At 38.8% G+C, this 18,589-nt stretch overlaps 2 protein-coding genes across 10 annotated transcripts in view; both read left to right on the top strand.

The window, feature by feature from the left end:
* Nucleotides 1-1,682: 1,682 nt before the first annotated feature.
* On the top strand, nt 1,683-17,776 carry hfm1 (helicase for meiosis 1). 9 transcript variants are annotated; one of them, XM_020616046.1, is made up of 41 exons: nt 1,952-2,048; nt 2,193-2,276; nt 2,931-3,099; nt 3,187-3,302; nt 3,687-3,963; nt 4,321-4,652; nt 5,152-5,193; nt 5,319-5,389; nt 5,529-5,661; nt 6,158-6,309; nt 6,431-6,508; nt 7,245-7,400; nt 7,480-7,680; nt 7,821-7,909; nt 7,999-8,042; nt 8,321-8,422; nt 8,690-8,835; nt 9,134-9,228; nt 9,345-9,478; nt 9,597-9,644; nt 9,834-9,914; nt 9,999-10,090; nt 10,232-10,338; nt 10,501-10,548; nt 11,003-11,100; nt 11,192-11,326; nt 11,511-11,596; nt 12,018-12,101; nt 12,271-12,428; nt 12,618-12,721; nt 12,980-13,165; nt 13,294-13,359; nt 13,494-13,618; nt 13,955-14,037; nt 14,338-14,453; nt 14,577-14,663; nt 15,054-15,356; nt 15,556-15,637; nt 15,842-15,920; nt 16,380-16,525; nt 17,695-17,776. In XM_020616046.1, exons 3-41 carry the CDS (start codon nt 3,029-3,031, stop codon nt 17,699-17,701), a joined length of 4,560 nt encoding a protein of 1,519 aa, XP_020471702.1. In that variant the 5' UTR covers nt 1,952-2,048; nt 2,193-2,276; nt 2,931-3,028; the 3' UTR covers nt 17,702-17,776. The 9 variants fall into 9 exon arrangements, with proteins under 9 accessions (XP_020471700.1, XP_020471701.1, XP_020471703.1 ...); XM_020616040.1 differs by lacking the exon at nt 17,695-17,776 and adding an exon at nt 16,669-17,178 and having other exon boundaries at nt 1,953-2,048; nt 2,935-3,099; XM_020616038.1 differs by lacking the exon at nt 17,695-17,776 and adding an exon at nt 16,669-17,178 and having other exon boundaries at nt 1,953-2,048.
* A 53-nt stretch (nt 17,777-17,829) lies between these two features.
* The window catches only part of cdc7 (cell division cycle 7 homolog (S. cerevisiae)), a 5,306-nt gene continuing 4,546 nt past the window's right edge, over nt 17,830-18,589 (top strand). The window contains exons 1-2 of the mRNA XM_020615986.1: nt 17,830-18,028; nt 18,394-18,484. Of these exons, the coding sequence (XP_020471642.1) occupies nt 18,394-18,484 (91 nt within the window). The 5' untranslated portion in view covers nt 17,830-18,028. The remainder of the gene's footprint in view (nt 18,029-18,393; nt 18,485-18,589) is intronic.

Genomic DNA, 18,589 nt, shown 5'->3' with positions numbered 1-18,589 from the left:
ACCAAATTTATGACAGGCCAAAAATCAATGCTATCCGCCAGTGCTAGTCAGCGGCTATCTGGGTGATTAATCTGGTGACAGGACCCTGCTCACACTGCATGTCAAATGACAACTGATCAGGTCAAAATTTGGCCAATTCCAAAATGAGACAGGAGCAACTGAATTGGGGTTAAAATCAGACCAAATTCATACAGTGTCTGCTTGGTTTTACAGATATCTCTTTTACCACTATAGTAAATGGAGAAAATGCTTTTTGGGCCTCAAGGGGGGAATTTTTTTGTTGCAGTACCATGAGTGGCCACTGTAAGAAAATGACTGAAGAGCTGAATGGTGGCATCATATCCAGCTTTCATAATACAGCCACATGCTAGCTATGCAGCCCTAGCAGATTCTTTAGACTCTTAAGAACAGCAAAATAATCCAGAGATTCTTTTTGTCATATAATCACATTTGTAGAGTAGGGTGTAATGAGCACTGCAGTCACTAGGAGCTGTGACTATTGCAAAAAAATAAAAATAAAAATAAATTGGCATGTCTAAAATGCAAACAGGACTGAAACGACTAGTCGTTTCATGGGTTGCAGCTTTTAGTGAGCTGTGGCAAATTTCAGAAGTTGTAACAGTGAGTCTATTCAAGCTTTTACAAGTCCAGTACTGAATGTTAGCAGTGTTTTACAAGCACTTTGCCATTATAGTTTTGCTTATTTGAATGTGTTTGTTTGACTTTACAAGTCGAGTTTAGTGACTTAGAACGTCATAAGAATTAGCTTCTTGAAATAATCAGCATTCACTGACTACAAAATAAATATCTTAATATGTTTAAAAACACTTGACACTTTGCTTAGATGATTAATTGTAGCCATTTACAACGCTACAAGGTCGCAGGAGTGAGATCTTGGATTTGAAGGGCAATAAAGTATCATAGCAAGTGGCAGAGAAATGTGTCTGTAACATATACAGAGCAGCACCGAAACTGCAAACGGATGAACGTAGTAAATGGCTTTTGATGCGCGGTTGTAGATTTTATATAGAGCTAAAACTTTAAACACAGTAGTTCAGTTATATGCCAACCCACAATAGTTGTGATGATATGTTTCCAAAGGTACCCACTTTCGGGGCAAACCTGATTATTCACACTATGTTCCGTAAGGGTATCACTGCATTTCTTTGACGTTTATAGCACGCTGTTGGATGCTGCTTGCAGGAGCTGCAGACCATTCCATTAAGGCTGTTCCATACCAAAACCTCTTCCTCAGGGTAAACTGTAGCTAATGACGATCGTTTCTCGCTGCTCACAACACAGACATTAATAAAATGGCGACAACAAACAAACGTTACCTCCAAGCGGCGTGGATGGAGACAGGGAACAATTTATAAGCTGCATTCAATAATTTCCTACTTTCGTCTTCCATCTATTTCACAGTCGCCATTTTCCGTGGTGGTCTGGTGTGGGGCAGATCATTTCTTTTTAAGGGTTACCGTGCATACAATTTGCTTTGCATTAAATGAACAAACAAGTGCTCTAATAATTACTTTTGATTATGCAACAGCTTTTAAATAAAAGTCAGATATAGTTAAGAAGCTACTGAAGTTAATGTCTCATATTAATTCGGCAAGCAATTCAGGAGTCAGCGCCGTGAACCCCCGAACAGTTTGTAATGGATCAGTCCACATAGGAGGCATGAAAAAACCAGAGTTAATGACCATCTCTGTTGGGGTAGAAGATTTTTTTTTTATGTCGGTGGCGGTAAATCATCGTCTAATTGAAAAAAAGACAAATCGGAAGTTCACTTGCTATTTGGTTTGGTTGTGTAAACAGCACATTTGGTTTTGCTGTTTAAAATTGTCACGGAAGCACAGACGTGAATTTTATGCATGTTACCACTCCCCCCCCTCATGGTTGGCTTCTCATAGGTCTTTGTTGCTTTCGTAGCCGGTGATTAGCTGGTTCGGTTGTTCCTTGTCTCTTGTGTTTTCAGAAGAAACGCGTTGTTTGAGCGCCCAATTTAAACATGAAATTAACTCCACAGTAAATACCCGAATCATCTGGTATGGATGTTTTACTCTAAATGTAATAAAATTTGTATATAAATTGTATTACTAAGATTTTAAATTGGCGTTAATAATTCTAGCCACAGCTAACGCTTGATAAGTGCTAATAAACATGTTACTGTCTGATTCATACTCTTGTAGTGGTAGGTGATAATTAAATGAGGTTGCTCTGATCTGAGTAGCGGTTAAACGTAACATCTGGAGTAAATATATTCTTTATTACAGGTGGGTACAGCGAGACCTTAATACATATAACTTAAAAATGTACTTATGCTAACTGATAATCATTGGATAAAGTGTCAAACCATACTTGAATGTTGCTAACGTTAACGTTAGCTATCTCTCCCGCCTGAACTAGCAAATCCCGGTTACCTTCACTGTTTCAGCTCGAAAAAAAGAAAAAAAAATTAATATAACATTATCTGTGTTCAGGGGTGACCTGTTTTTAATATTCACTTTTAATAGATATTTGTGTATTAAATGCTTAAGGGTGATCAGAAGGGTCATTGCTAACTAAGCTATATGAAAACCTTATAGGTCCGTTTCTGTGTCCAGTAACGTAATATAGCAAACTATGTAGCAAACTACTTTAATACTTTACATAGTTTGAATATATACACTAACTAAATAAGTTAGCTGCATGCTTAATTTTTGCGTCAGAGGAAATGTCATGATGAAAGAACATGGCAGTTAAACTAGCTTCCATGTTAGCCTCATTGCCACAGACCAATACAAATCCACAAAGAACCCTCCAAGCTTGCAGCAGCAATTGTTTTTCATTACATTCAGCCACAAAAACATAGTAATACAAATATAGTTTTGTTTAGTGTTTGCATTCACAAGTATCTCTGATTTGTTTGTTTGTTTGTTTTTTTCAAGACAGATGTCATCAGCCAAGCTCCATAGTGACTGATTGACATCACACCACAGTTCAGTTATTTAAATGTGTGTGCACTTGCTGTACATGATCTGATGGGATGTCGGATTCCAGTGACTGTACCTTATCCTTGGACAATCTGTTTTTTGAGAAACCCATCATCCACAAAGTGTGAGTACAACGAGATACACCACTCTTCTCTCTTTTTCCTCTCTCAGCTGAATCAGTGTTTTCTTTTCTCTAAATTGTATTTGACAGAAAGCCATTGCACCAGGAGGCCAGTCCATGGCAGCTGGAAGTGCCTCCGTCTTTTTCGCAGATTCCAGCCACTCAGGATATGCAGGAGGAGGCAGAGTCTTTCTCCACTCTATACAGTATGTTGTGCTCTGGATTAGGGTGAATTCCTTTTCGGATGACTTGAGTAAAATGCTCAGTAGTTGGCCTGTTGTTGCCCCATTAAATTTAACTGTGACTCACTGAGATAATAGCTTAAATTGGCTTGAAAGTTTTCCAGATTTTCTTTTTGATATCCAGATTTTTTTTTTTGACATGCATAAACAACACAGGGTTAACATCTGGGGCTTATGATATTTTCTCATAATCATCAGTATGACTGGAATGGAACATTTTTGCTGTAAATTCTTTTCATCTTATCATTGTCAAATCATTCTGAAGGTCATGCCCATAAAAAACACCAGATTACAGCTACCAACAAATTGGTTTGATGAAACTCTCTTCCTTTTTTGTATTACCGATAGATTTCTCACAGAAACCCATTAAGTTCCTGCCTCCTTTTAAAGGATCATTGATAAGTTTTATCAATGGTGAGAAAAAGATTGAGGAGACTCAGGGTGGCTGCAATAGCATCAGCCAATGTGATGGCCTTTGGGAAGGTGAAGAGTTCAGGGATTACTCTCATGGTACCAGTCAGAGTGGAAGAGGTGGAGATGAAACTCCACAGGTCTCTGGTCACGTGTCCATGAGCAGGAGGTATTCATCTTTGGACTGCAGCAGAAGCCCACCTCTACGGAGAAGGCAAGTGTCAAGATGGGATTTACATGGCTGTCAATTAAAGAGTGTGTACGCATTGTTTTCAGACACTCTCCTTATAGTGCAAACAGTATTTTTGAAAGATGAAAACTGCCTAATGATATGTCGCTTTAAGTACAAAATATAAAACTTTAAGGCCATAAAAAGCAGGTTAACAAAGTTTTTTTTTCTTTGGAGGTGGTGCAGAACATCATTTTAAAAAAGCTTTATTTTTTTTATTAGCAGGATTAATGTTACTATATTCACTGTTCAAAAATGTTGTGCTGTGCTGATTCACTCTTAAGTAATAATGGTTTCATTCTACCTTCATCTTTCCATATGCTCTCCTCCCTCCCACAATAGCCTCTTCAAGGCTCAGGTGTTGAACAGTGGAGGTGACTCGACAAACACAGATGACCTTAGCAGCAGCAGCAAACAGACAGCATCTAGACCCCAAACTTTTCTCAGTCAGGTTACCATGGCGACAGCGCCTCTTCCTCTTAAGCCGCCACGGGCAACAGTTAGCCAGGCAACTCCTCCTATCCCCCAACAGCCCCCCTTGCCACCCCCTCCACTGGGCTCATCTGCAGCGAGTGGCCAACCCCCGCAGCAGGCGCCACACACAGAGAAGCAGGACAAGGGCACAAAGAGAGCCTTCGTTCCACCCATGACACCTCAGCCTCTCCGCATACAAGGTGCTGCAGTGTACTGGCATAGACAGGCGCTGTTCTCACAGTCTATGATTCGTTTACCAAATATTACTTATATGCAGTAGAACTGTTGCAGCTAATGGGTAAGACCATGTCTAGCCATGGCAGCAGCTGCCACAGTGCGTTTGGGTATGATGAGGTAGAACAAGTTGAGCTCCCCCCATTGACCACTCCATTGTAATGAAGCATTCTGGTCACTAGATGGTGGATAAAAGAACAATAGAAGCAGTAGTCATTCATCCATCCATTGTCTATGCTGCTTATTCCAGAATCTAGAGCCTAACCCAGCTGACATTGGGTGAGAGACAGGGTACATCCTGGACAGGTCACCAGTTTATTACAGGGTGCAACAGTCATTGTAGAAAATCAATTCCTCAGTATACCTAAAGTATGCTAAGAGTTTCATAACATAAAATTGACATGGGATCAGTGACAGCGTGACTGAAAATGAAAGGCTGATATGTTTGGATTATGCACATTTCAGGTTCGTCTGGGTCTGAACTGTTGCGACCTGTTTCTGAAATTCGTATCCTTTTTGTTGTTGTGTAAGTTAATACAATATAAAATTGTTAGTGTTTGAAGTGTGCTAGTATGTTTGGAATGTAGTTTCACAACAGATGTGGTTTGATTTCCTGAACCATGCTAAAACAGCAGCCAAGTTCAGAACGGTCTTCAGTGAGTTCCCCTTTTTCAACTGTGTTCAGTCCAAAGCATTAGATGATGTAAGCATTTTTTGAAAAGATTTATTAAAAAAACAATGATGAGTACTATGAATAGGAGTCACTGACTAGTTAAAATGTATTAGAAGTGAACTGCGACTGGGAGTAACATGGAGTGTTTTTATGCTTGGTTTGTTCACAGGTTCTTTATACGGGTAAGAATTTTGTGGCATGCGCACCTACTGGATCAGGTAAAACTGTGTTGTTTGAGCTGGCCATCATTCGCCTGCTAATGGAGACCTCAGAGCCCTGGAGAGATGTCAAGGCAGTCTATAGTGAGCATAATCTTTTATGGACCCTTGTAAAATGCTATTAAAGATTCAGTCTGAGTAGATTCTAAAATCTAGAGTCTTTAGTAGACTCTAAATTATTTATTTTCACAAAATATATGGCTTTACATTTGAAAAGTTTTCCAGTATCCATATTGGGGAATGATTCCTACCCAGAAAATTTAGAAAGCTTCCTGAAACTGAGCATCTTGTTAAATTTAGTTCCCTATTTATACTCTTTATCAATACAAAGAAAGCTTGTACTGTTAAATATTGTTAGCTCTTGTACTGAAAACTCCAGGGATGTGAATGGAATTCTGTACACAATAAAACCATAAATATACACAATAAAGACAAGGCTACATGGTTTTGACATAATACACCTTACTGTAATTACAGGCTGATTTGCTCATGTGTATAATTTTTTATTTAGTTACAGATTTAGGGTATCTCTGAGGTAAAAAGGCTGTCTTGTAAAAAGTTTTCCTGTTTGTCTTGCCAGTGGCCCCTATCAAAGCTCTCTGCAGTCAGTGCTTTGAGAACTGGAAGAAGAAGTTTGGTCCTCTGGGCCTGAGCTGTAAGGAGCTGACTGGCGACACGGAGATCGATGACTTCTTTGAGATTCAGGACTCGCATATTATCCTGACCACACCGGTGTGTGTGACATTAAAGTGCATCTCAGTTAGACAACAACTGAACAAGAGGAAAGATTAGAACCAAAATAATAAAAATATGATTTGAAATTTTGATAATGTTGTATTTATCTTTCTTCCAGGAAAAATGGGACAGCATGACAAGAAAATGGAAGGATAACTGTCTGCTGCAGCTAGTTAGACTTTTCCTTATCGATGAGGTCAGCGTGTTCGCCAGATATTTTGTACCTGGGTCCACTTTTTAGTTACCCCACAGTGTACACATGTGCCAGAGGATGTACGGTCTACATTGTGTTTTATTAGGTTATTATTTATTACTACTCATGTTAGTAATTACAATGATAAAGGACATCTTAGTTTTATCCAGCCAGAGGTGGAAAGCAACTAAGTACATTTAGTCAAGTACTGTACATAAGTACAATTTTGAGGTATCTGTACTTTACTTGAGTATTTTTTATTTTCTGCTACTTTCTAGTTTGACTTCTCTACATTTTTGTGGCAAATATTGTACTTCATCTCCATTACATGTATTTGATAACTTTAGTTAGTAATTCAAATTATACACATATAAGGTAGCTAAAATTACCTTCGCTTTTACCAGCTGTAACATTAATGTGCACAATAATGCATCAATAATTATAATCCACTAATATGATATAGGCATGCATTAATGTGAAATGTGGCATTCCGCATTATGAGTACTTTTACTTTTGCTGCCTCAAACATGTTTTGTTGCTAATACTTTACTTTCACATAAGTAACATTTTGAATGCAGGACTTTTACTTGTAACAAAGAATTTTTATATTGTGGTATCTCTACTTTTTACTTTAAGTAAACAATCTGAATACTTCTTCCACCACTGACACCAGCATATTTGATGAACCTTTGAGATGTTTTTGAAACCAACTGTAAGATGAAACATTTTGGTCTTCCAGGTGCATGTGGTGAAAGATGCAACCCGTGGTGCCACTTTGGAAGTGGTGGTGAGCAGGATGAAGGCAGTGCACGCCTACAGGACAGCACAGAATCCAAAGGCAGGCCCCTCTATGAGGTTTGTGGCTGTATCCGCCACCATACCCAACATCTCTGATGTAAGTCAGTCACTATTTTGCTCTTTACCTGTTTGTGCTGTCTCTAGTTCAGTAGGTTAAACTGTCTGTCTCTTACTAGATTTCAGAGTGGCTGTCTAATGACAGTGGTCCTGCCACATGTCTGGAAATGGATGAGACTCACCGTCCAGTAAAGCTCAGGAAGGTAGTGCTGGGATTCCCCTGCAGCTCAAACCAAACAGAGTTTAAGTTTGACTTGTCACTCAACTACAAGATGGCCAACATTATACAGACTTATTCTGACCAGAAGCCTGCTCTAGTGGTGAGTGAATTATGTGCAAACTGTGTATACATTTATGTACATGTGTTTGCTTTCTTTTTAAATGTGTAACATCATAGACTGATGATGATTGTTGGATTAAATTGGCTCAGAATCTGAGAATTGTTGTCTTTTTTCTGTAGTTCTGCTCTACAAGGAAAGGAGCCCAGCAATCAGCTGCAGTTCTTGCCAAGGATGCTAGGTTCATCATGAGCATAGAACACAAGCAAAGGTGTGTTACCTTCATGATTAGTGTTCATCAACGGATTTTGTTAGAGTCACTTTAACTTGAACCGACACTGAACTGCTTGTCCTTGGCAGGTTGATAAAATATGCTAATTCTATTCTGGATTCAAAACTGAGAGGTAAGTCCTTTGGACAACTCCTGCAACACATTAACCTACAGATTATGGAAGGTTTTTACATGCTAGCTCACAATAGACATAAAGCAAAGTTTTTTCTTTTTTCATATACACTGACCAGAATGAATACAATACACAGTCTACCATGGCACCCATTGTTGAAACTCACCAGGCACATTCATTGGAACATGTTTTAGTCCAAGCCCAGTGCAAAAGCAGATATTAATTCAATTCTGGCTATAATTATCAACTGTATGACATAACTTGTGTTTGTGGTCCAGATCTGGTGATGTTAGGAGTTGGTTACCACCATGCAGGAGTTGACTTGTCTGATAGGAAGTTGATAGAGGAGGCCTTCACTCTAGGAGACCTGCCTGTCCTTTGTGAGTTTTTGTCTCTATTACAGTTTTACTCTGTGCTGGATATTTACTGTAAATGGGTATGCAACTATATACATTTGCAAAACAATCCTATGTGTGACAGGTTACAACAACTGATCCATGTAGTATTTTAGACATATTGTATTGAGGTAAGATCTCAGGCCAAGCTGTGCATCCACAGAGATGTCAAAATTAACATTTCAACAATAAAGATGATATTGCACTAACACTGATACTGCTTTTTAAAGCTAAAGGTTTCTGATATCTTAGTCACTACTAGGACTTTGGCCATGGGGGTGAATCTGCCAGCTCATTTGGTGGTGATCAAGTCCACCATGCAGTATGTAGCAGGCTCCTGTGAAGAGTACGGTGAGGCTGACCTGCTGCAGATGATAGGTCGAGCTGGAAGACCGCAGGTAATGGCAGAATAAGGGTTCATGTTCTTACCTCCCTTCACACATGGAGGTGAGGTTTGGTAACCAATCACAACACAAGCAACAGAGTTTCGCATTGTTTCACTGGGACTTACCACTTTGACACAAGGTACATTTGTCTGCCTTGGTTTTTGAAAGTTTACACTAACTTGCAGGTCTCTGAAGGTATTAAGGAAAAAGCATTTGTTTAAATGCACTACGTGAAACAAGAAAGATAGTGACAGCTAGTTTTAGTAGGATGCACAAACTAAAAAGCAGCTTCTGTCTTTTCTTCATCTAGTTTGACACATCAGCAACTGCAGTGATCATGACCAAGATCCAAACCAAAGACAAGTACATGAAACTTATGAATGGGATGGAAATCATTGAGAGCAGGTAATACAGCTTCTTCTTCTTCTCTCTCTCTCCCTCAGTTTGCCTTTTCTTTGCTCTCACAGAGGAGAAAAATCATGCAGCAGTACATGAGGTAACAGTACACCCTGTTTCTCTAGCTTACACAGCCATCTGGTGGAACACCTGAATGCTGAGATTGTTCTCCAAACCATCAGCAATGTCAACATGGCTCTGGACTGGATACGCTCCACCTTCCTCTACATCAGAGCCCTCAAAAACCCCAAACACTATGGTCAGAGCTCACAGCACCAATGCCTATAAAATGATCCAGGTCCAAATTAGTGTCCACCCTGGTTGCCGTTGCTGTATATAAAACCAGTCAGTGCAGTGTACCTCAACTCCCATTTCAGGTTTCTCTGCCGACTTAGACAGATATGGAATCGAAGCTAAATTGCAAGGTAGGCCACAACAGATTTTGCTTTTATCTGCAGTCTGTGAAGCAGCATGTTGAATCTTCCATGCTATGTGGAGGATATTCCGTTAGTGAAGCCACTGATCATGCATGTTGTGCTACTCGCTGAACTTTTGACTTATTAACTGTGAACACTACTTATGCTATTCTGACATTATTCTCCTCTCCTGTTTAGAACTGTGTCTGAAGAACCTCAACTCTCTGTCTTCCATTGGCCTGATCGACATGGATGAGGACATTAACATCAAACCAACAGGTGGAGTGGTAGTTAGTTTACATTTTTGGGGAACATTCCTCCTCTTTGGTTTATTTTATTGCAGTTCATTCTTGCTCCTCACAGAGGCTGGCAGGTTGATGGCGAGGTACTGTGTCGCTTTTGACACCATGAAACAGTTCAGCAAAGTCGCTGGCACTGAGAACCTCTCTGATCTGGTGAGTGTCCTGATAAGAGTGCACACTATGAATGTCTCGTATTTGACAAACATGTAGATGACATTTTGTGGTGTTGTTATAATGAACTGAAACAGTTTTAGTATTTAGTAGTATTTAGATCACAAATGTCTGAATATACAGACTGAGCTGCTGTCAAAGAGCATAGAGTTCAGCGACATTCAATTGAGAATGAATGAGAAGAGGTCCTTGAACACTTTGAACAAGGACAAGAACAGGATCACCATCAGGTGAGAAACATTTATAGGATAGACAATTGCATACACAGTATAATAACCTCAGTTTACTGGGTCCTTGCTTGCCATCTTATTTTAACTTTTGATAGTTGGGATTGCATAACACTACACGTAGACACAAGCCTTTTTAAAATAGAATTGTATGTGTTTTTCCAGGTTTCCCATAGAAGGAAGGGTCAAAACCAGTGAGATGAAAGTCAACTGGTAGGTTTGCACCATAACATTATGACCACCTGCCTCATACACAGGAGTTAATGTAGTGGTTGGTTGGCAGTTGTGTCACTCTGACCTCAGGTTGACCTCATCATCAGTGAGCCCTGGACATTGGTTCACTGTTTGTCAAAGTCAGATCCTTATACTTGCCTGTTTTTGCTGCTTCCAACACGTCAACCTCAACGACTGAATGTTCATTTGCTGCCTAATACACCCCACACACAGGTTCCACTGTAACAAGATAATCATTGTTATTCACTTCACCTGTCAGTGGCCATACGTAATATTTTGGATGATCTGTGTATTTATTCTGTGGGTTCCCTGTGGAAAAGTGGTGTTGAATTTAAAAAAAAGAAACATTAGTTTATGATTTTTTGCAGAAATACACATGGATTTCCTTTGGACCATCCACTACATAATCATGTCTTCATTGCCTTGTCTTTAGCTTGATTCAGGCTCAGTTGGGGTCCATCTCTATTCAAGAGTTTGGACTTATACAAGACACAGCAAAGATCTTCAGGAACGGCATGCGCATCAGCAGGTGTATGTACATGTATGGTAAAACAGGGACAACAAATGAACAAAGTGTTCTCTGAATATATTTTTCATTTGATTGTATTTTGATCCCAATCAGGTCTGTCAGAGTTTCTTAGTCAGCGATCCAAGACAGGTTTCTCTGCTCTGCTCAACTCCCTGATCCTGGCAAAGTGCTTCAGAGCAAAGCTTTGGGAGAACTCACCCTATGTTTCCAAACAGCTGGAGAAGATAGGTAGATACATGTGTTACACAGTGCATATTAGAGGCTTTTATCTAAGCAGTGTAAATCTAGATTTAGTGCCTTTTATCCACATACTGGTATATTTTTAAATAGAAAATAATTGATTATTAAACCAGACATTTTCTCAATTAGATGCATTTCTAATCATTTAATAACAGCACGTTGTGTGTTTCAGGCCAGACCCTGTCAACTGCCATGGTGAACGCTGGACTCACCACTTTCAGCAAAATAGAACAAACCAATGCCAGAGAGCTTGAGCTGGTCAGTCTGTGATATTTAAAAAGAAAGCACTTTTTAATATTCTGGAATTCTGGAGCATTTCATTTAATTATTCTTTGGGCCATTAAAAATGTGTGGCAGAGGAGACAGCAGCAGGGTCTGATGTTTGGCTGATGATACATGACTTTTGCTCATTTTGTTTGTCAGAAGGTCTCCTTCCATCACAAATGATTTATCATTTCAATATCATGCAATGTTTATGTTCAATTTTCGAAAAATTCAATCCAGTGAATTCTGACCTCACCATATAGCTCAACAATAGTAGATGGTTTGAATTCACATAATTAATATTATGTTAAGGACTGCCTGAGTATCCCATGTTGATACCTACTGTACCTGCAAAAACAGGTGACAAGGTGTAAATGATTAAGTGTATAAAAAAATGGATATTTCTTTTATCCAGATTCTCAACAGACATCCACCTTTTGGAAACCAAATCAGAGAATCTGTCATTCACCTCCCGAAGTATGATGTTACTTTGGAGCAGGTAAAAGATGCTGCAGAATTGTACTAGCAAAGGGAGAAGCACATTTTATTAGCCATGTAATAGAGCCTTTCACCTTTTGTTGGTCAGATTTTTAAGATGTTATTCTGTGTGAGGTTTCACTGGGCAGCTCTGTTATTCTTCTTTGACTCTTATAAGTTATATTTTGCAGCTTCCGAGGTATAGCTGTGCTACTGCGGAGATCATGGTAAAGGTGCAGCTAAAAAACCAAGCCCAGCTGCTGTCCAGGAGAACAGCTCCAGACAACCACTACATCTCTCTGATCATCGGAGACTCTGACAACAATGTGGTGTTCTTGCAGAAACTCACGTGAGGAAAAACTGTTGGTGCCCCTGGCTCTCACCAACGTTGTGTCGTCTTTGCTTTTTTTCACTTTCCCTCACTTTATAATTCTGTCGTTAAAACAATGAAATCACACCAAGACCTTTCTCCGTTGTATAAAAGGAGAAAGAATCTGGTTGAATGATTTCAGCAGGCATCCTCTAGTTTGTTTTCTAGGGACTTGGTGCTGTTGAAATGTGGTAGCTGGTCGAAGAAAATTGAGGTGGCAAAGCCCTTGAAGGGAGAGGTGATCAGTGTGAATCTCATCAGCTCACACTATGGTAAACCATGGAAATATATTTGCCTTTAGCATAGAGATGTGTTCAAACTATCTACAGACATCTTTGTCTATCACATACAGTAGGTTGTTTATATAGAAAAACTAACTGTGGCATCAGAATTTGGAAATCAAACCACCGATTTTGGAGTTGTTACACTTCTATCATGTATACCTGTCTACATTTGTGGAGCTACCTATCACTTTTATGTAAGCAGTACAGGTACATTCACAATTCTCAGTGCTTTTTCCGCTCTTACAGTGGGCTTTGACATCCAGCAGAAGTTCAATGTGTACTACTCTGGGGCCAGGAGGTTTGATACTGATAATTCATACAACACAACATATAATCCTACTGGACAGAGACCCTGGCACTCTGCATTGAAACCACAGTCTACAGATCAGGCTTCACCTCAGAGAGAAAATGTCCCACCTGCTACAAACCATGGTACTGCACTGTAGTTTTGGCACAGATTTCCATGATATAAATATGAAATAATTCCTGTTTACGCAGTACCTCCTCAAAGGCAGATTGATATTAAAATGTTTTTCCCCTGTTTTCAAACATACTATCAGATTTAGGCAGTAAAAGACAGTGCAACCATTTCTGCAAGAACAAGGAACGCTGTGGCCACGACTGCTGTGAGTACTGTCACACGACTTTTGCTGTGTGCATTTATGCATCTACCTGTGCATTACTTTGTCTGCTTCTCTAGACTGTAGAGGTCCTCTTCCCCTGGCCTGTAATTCAAAGTGTAAATGTGTCTATCTCCAAGGTAAAGTAGGTGTAACTGTAGCACGGAAGAGGTCAGCAAATCAAGAATCCAGTTTCTCTTCCTATTTGAACGACCTGAGGAGCAGGTGTGACACACTCACACAGACTCCTGTCAAACGACTCAAGGTGAGGAAGTCTGGACCCTGTCCATGCCTGCATCATGCACCAGTGTGTCACAAATAAATGTGTAGTTGTCTCTACTACAAAACATAAACCAGGCATAGAATGCAAAGTGCAATTATGCAAGAGATTTTATCCTCTCAAAAACACTTCATGTTAAATCTGCAGAAGAAGTCGATGAGTCACTGCCAACTCACCATTGGAATTACAAATGCAGTCTTTGAGATCATTTTATTTTGACAGAGAAGTGTTCTTTTTAAAATTTGCTTCATAAAGATAAAAACTTTCTGCGTTACCAAGTCAAAAGAAGTGTGTGTTTGGTGTTCTGTTTTATTTCCTTAGATAAAAATGAGTGAGGAGTCTGTGACTGTCAACATGCAGGAGTTTGCCTACAAACCCAAAGAGAGGCTACCTACTGTTTCCTGGTATTCACAGTTACACAAGAAGTTTTGATGCAGAAATTAGAACTCGTCCCTTAACAACTGCTGCAAATTAGAGTCTTAAAAAAAATGTTTAGTGTTTTATTTGTTTTATGTTGCTTGTCTTGACCAGGGAGGGCACTCTTGTAAAGGAGATTTTTAATCTCAAATGAGGTTTTCCTGGCAAAATAAAGGTTAAATAAAAAATAAAAATGGCAATACAATGTGGTAAACTACATTTGTTTTCAATTAAATCTGACAAGCTGATGCTTGTTTATTGTCATGTTTGTTATGTTTGATCTGAAGGTGTGGGGCAAATCATTATGAAGCTTCAGTGAGACATCAAACTGAAACTGTGGATCTGACAGGCGAGGACTGTGCTCAGCTGTCAGACATAGTTCATCTGGACGACTTTGAGAGTGGTAAGCACATGACATGAAGAAGATGATTCTGAACTGCATGCATTTCCCATCATTCTAGAGTATAATCATATTGACTATGTATTCTCTGTCATTCTTATTCTTTTTTTTTCTTCTTTTTTTTAGATTATAATGACTATGTTGAGGACAAGCAAAGGAGGGTGGAGGAACCTGTCCAAACATCCGCTGCCACTCCTGATCAACGTCAACAAAGTATCGTCAAACAACTTAACTCAAACTAATTAGCAGACAGCCCATACTGGTGGTTTGCCATGTTTTATCTTGTGTACTTCACATTCTGTCAGTTATTTGTCAGTGTGTTCTGTGTGGAATTAGATTTCCAAGCAACTGTTATCTATTCATTTCAGTAAACTACCAGAAAATCATCTTTGAATTTCCATGTACAGCACAGTACAATCTATTAATAAGCATCAATAGATATGGTAACACACACATTCAAAAAATCTTACAGCATGTTGTGGAAAATACTCAATACTTGACTTTAGGGTCAAGATGATAAATGGAAGTTAATTTGCTTTTATTCCTTTTATTGTCACAATAACTCATAATTAACCCTGGTTCCTCACGCTGAATTGGACACAGGTTCCTCAGTCTGGATGGATCCAAGATTTAGTCAGAGCCCTAAACAGCATCTAAATGAGAATGATACAACCAACTCAGCGTACTCTAAGAGGTCCACTGTGGCATCAAACCAGGGCGCTCACTGTGAAATTGCTCCATCTTCACAAATACCAACAGTCAGCTTTGACCTTGGAAATGACTGGGATGATTGGGATGACTTTGATGATGATGAAAAGTTGGTGCATGCCAGCGACACATCGTTTGCCACGTGTATAGCTAATGCTAAACCTCAAATTCAGCAGTCTCTTCAGTGTAACACCCCAGGTAAAGTGACGTTTCTTTCAGTTTGCAAGCCAAGTTTAGTATGAGTGTATGGGCTGTTAGGTTTTCATACATCTGGTTATAATTAGACAGTCATGTTTGACTCAGATTTGCATACCCTACAAGCCTCATTACTGTATGTGGGATCATGACTCTATTGTCATGATTTTGATAAGCATTCAGTGCATACATTTCTGTGTAGGCTTGGCTGCTACAGCAGCACCAGTACTCCTCGGCCTCTCACAAGTCAAACCGTTAATGACCACTGCCAGGACACCTTTGAGGTAAGGCCAGAAAATTAAGCTAATTTTACCCATAATTAAGGTAAATTATTTGTGTCAAATACCAGGATTCAGATTACATATGAAAAAAAGTATAGAATGTGTAAAATCAACCCAGAGTCATTCACTGTGGTTTCATATGATAGTTAAGACTATAAAAACATTTGCAGTATTTTTGTGTTTCATGTCAATTTCACCAACGTTAAGTCCTGAAATCAGAAATGCCAGACTCTCGCTGGCCACAGTCAGAACACAGAACAGAATCACACTTGACTGGAATAAAAAGGTATGTGCATGTGCATGTGGGTGAAAAGATCTGTATGTGCTACTTTTGTAGTTCAGTGGCTATGTTTACATACATTGAGAACACTACTGTTAACAGTTTCTCACGTAGACTTGTTTTTTAGTTATAGAACCCAGTAAATCTCATACTGTGTTTGTGAGACACAATAGAATTGCCTGACTTACAAACTATGCTCATATTGTTTTCAACAAATAATGTTTTAAACTCTGTGGCTTGCAGCTGTATGGATACATTTAGGTGTCAACAAAACATGGCAGATGTTACTGTTAGTGTTGCTCTGTTGCTTTTCACTGTGAATGGGAGTATTCCATTATTAAGCTTAATGAAAGGTGCCTGTAAACAGTTTAACCTTTGTAAAATCTGATGTACGGTCAGTGGCTGACCTCCAGAAGCCTGGCACACAGGACATTTGCCTCTCTCTCTCTCTCTCTCCTTGTGCAGAAACCTAACATCTTAAGTGAGGAGATCACAGTAAAAGCACCAGAAAATCTCCCGACACAGACTCATGTGGCCCCAGCGACCACAAGGTTTGATTTTTTCTCAGTGATAAGCGGCACAAGTAATGGCAGCTCATGTGTCAACACCAGGTACAGTAAAATACAAGGCTTTTATTTTGACTTATTACAATATTTTCCCTCAGTAAATAATGAACACAAGTCTATATTAAATACACTTTTCCTAAAGTATACATCACCTGATAAATGGCTCTTTTTACATACTCTATATTCAGCAACAACAGCAAAGAGGAGGAAGCTTTCCTTGGGATATTTGATGGTATATTTTAGAAGTAGTGCCTGTCTAACTTACATTAATATGCCATTAATGTAATGAATTTGCTTTATGCTTGTGTTCATGTTACTTTAATCTATGAACATTACATCTGGAGTTGTAGGCTGTTTTAAAGTCATATTGTCATACAGGACATTCATATTGTTCATAAAACTGTTTGTTTCTAACATTTGTTCTAGTTGTTAGTATTTAAGTAATAAAGCTTGTCTTCATTGGATGATACCGCATAGTCTTAAGAAATAACTTGTCAACCTGTAAATGTTTCTAGCAAAGAGTTAACAAAACTGCTGAGAGCAGTTTTTACTGAGCAGTAGAGCTCAGAGGAGGGACAAAGTTGACCTGACTGCTACATGGCATCATGTTTTTTGATTAATAGTGATTGGTTGACACATCATATTCTTATTCATCAATATGTAGGAGCATTAAAAGGACTGAATTATAATGTATTAAAATATGTCATTAAAAATTTAACGTTACAATTTAAATTAAATATTACATTTATTAACACATTAATTGATTGAATTACATAGAAATATCAATTACATTTATTAAATTAAACAGATATAATTTAATATTTACTTTACTTGGTATTAAATGGTATTAAAAATACACCTATTTATCTGGTTTGATTCTTATTAACTTACTCACCCGCAAAATATGACCTGATGCTTTGAGGCACATTACCTGCATATTTATCTTGTGAGCTGTGACTTTTAGACTTTGAGGATGTGTTGTGAATAAGGTGGCAGATGATTTTAGGTTCAGTAGCCTATATATTGATCAAAGACAAACAAGTAGTGTGTGCACTTTTGTTCCTGCCTAGCTCTTGGTTGTATGGATATTTTATGACTTTTATTCAAAGTCCCTATTTCCTGTGTTGTGTCAAGAGGTGTGTCGAAATCTGTGCCCCGTGGAGATGTGTTTCCACTAACCTGAACCTAACCATAACCTTTTTTTTAATATACAGCCAATGACCATAACTACCGAGGAGGGGTGCTACTGCAAACACAGTTGTAAAAGGGATAAACAGGTTTCTACATTATGCAGAAGACGTGTAGAAGATCGCTGGATACCATGTGATCTGTAGTGTAGTAACGCGAGACGTTGCGTCAGTTTTAGCGCGGAGTTTGTCGTTGGCGGAAAAGCTTCATTTTGCTCAAAAAGTGAACATTATTTTATTGAACAGCAGCTTGAGTGAGTTATGTGCAGTGTTGCACTGATGGAGGAGTAACCCATGACAACATGGGGTTTTATAGCATGCTCGTTTGAGAAATTATTCCACTTTACGACCAGCTAAAGCGGTGAGTTTGTTTTTTGTTTGACACAACAAGCTGTCGTTAGTTAGCTTGACAAAGTTTAGCTAGTAGTGTGTATTTTGTAATGAAGACGATAAACAGCGCGTAGATTAATATTAGCCATAAGTTTGTCATTTCCATCTTTCAGATCTACCAGACATTTGCTAGTAGCTACCAATTTGATGAAGTAAACTCACTTTTCCATACATTGTCTAACTTGATGTTAACTATTAACTACTTCCTAAAGTCATATTGGCAGTAACGTTGTAGCGTTAATTCAATCAAATGTGATAAGATTAACCATTAAAATGTTTGTTACTAACATTTCCAGCCCCATTTAGAGGTTCTTACTTTGTTCCTTTGTCTTTCAGATGGAGCTGTCTTCTGTCTGCACAGAAAGCATCAGCAAAGACGGATGTATTATGAAGTCTGACAGAGGTCATCGGAAAAGCAAAATCTCAAGTGAGTTTGACATGGCTTGAAGACAGCTTTTAATCATACCTCATTGTACTAGCATTTTTATTTTGAAGAAGCCATATGTGGATTTTGGCTGACTTGTGTAAATGT

The sequence above is a fragment of the Monopterus albus genome, unplaced genomic scaffold (genome assembly GCF_001952655.1).
Source record: "Monopterus albus unplaced genomic scaffold, M_albus_1.0 scaffold172.1, whole genome shotgun sequence".
NCBI lineage: Eukaryota > Metazoa > Chordata > Actinopteri > Synbranchiformes > Synbranchidae > Monopterus > Monopterus albus.
This window is presented reverse-complemented; position numbering and strand designations above follow the sequence as displayed.

Coding starts and splice junctions, on each gene's coding strand:
- hfm1 (XM_020616044.1), top strand. CDS start 3,029: ATGTCGGATTCCAGTGACTGTACCTTATCCTTGGACAATCTGTTTTTT. Junction 10,091..10,231: donor CTGAGAACCTCTCTGATCTG/GTGAGTGTCCTG, acceptor CTGAATATACAG/ACTGAGCTGCTGTCAAAGAG. Junction 14,454..14,576: donor TCTGGACGACTTTGAGAGTG/GTAAGCACATGA, acceptor TCTTTTTTTTAG/ATTATAATGACTATGTTGAG.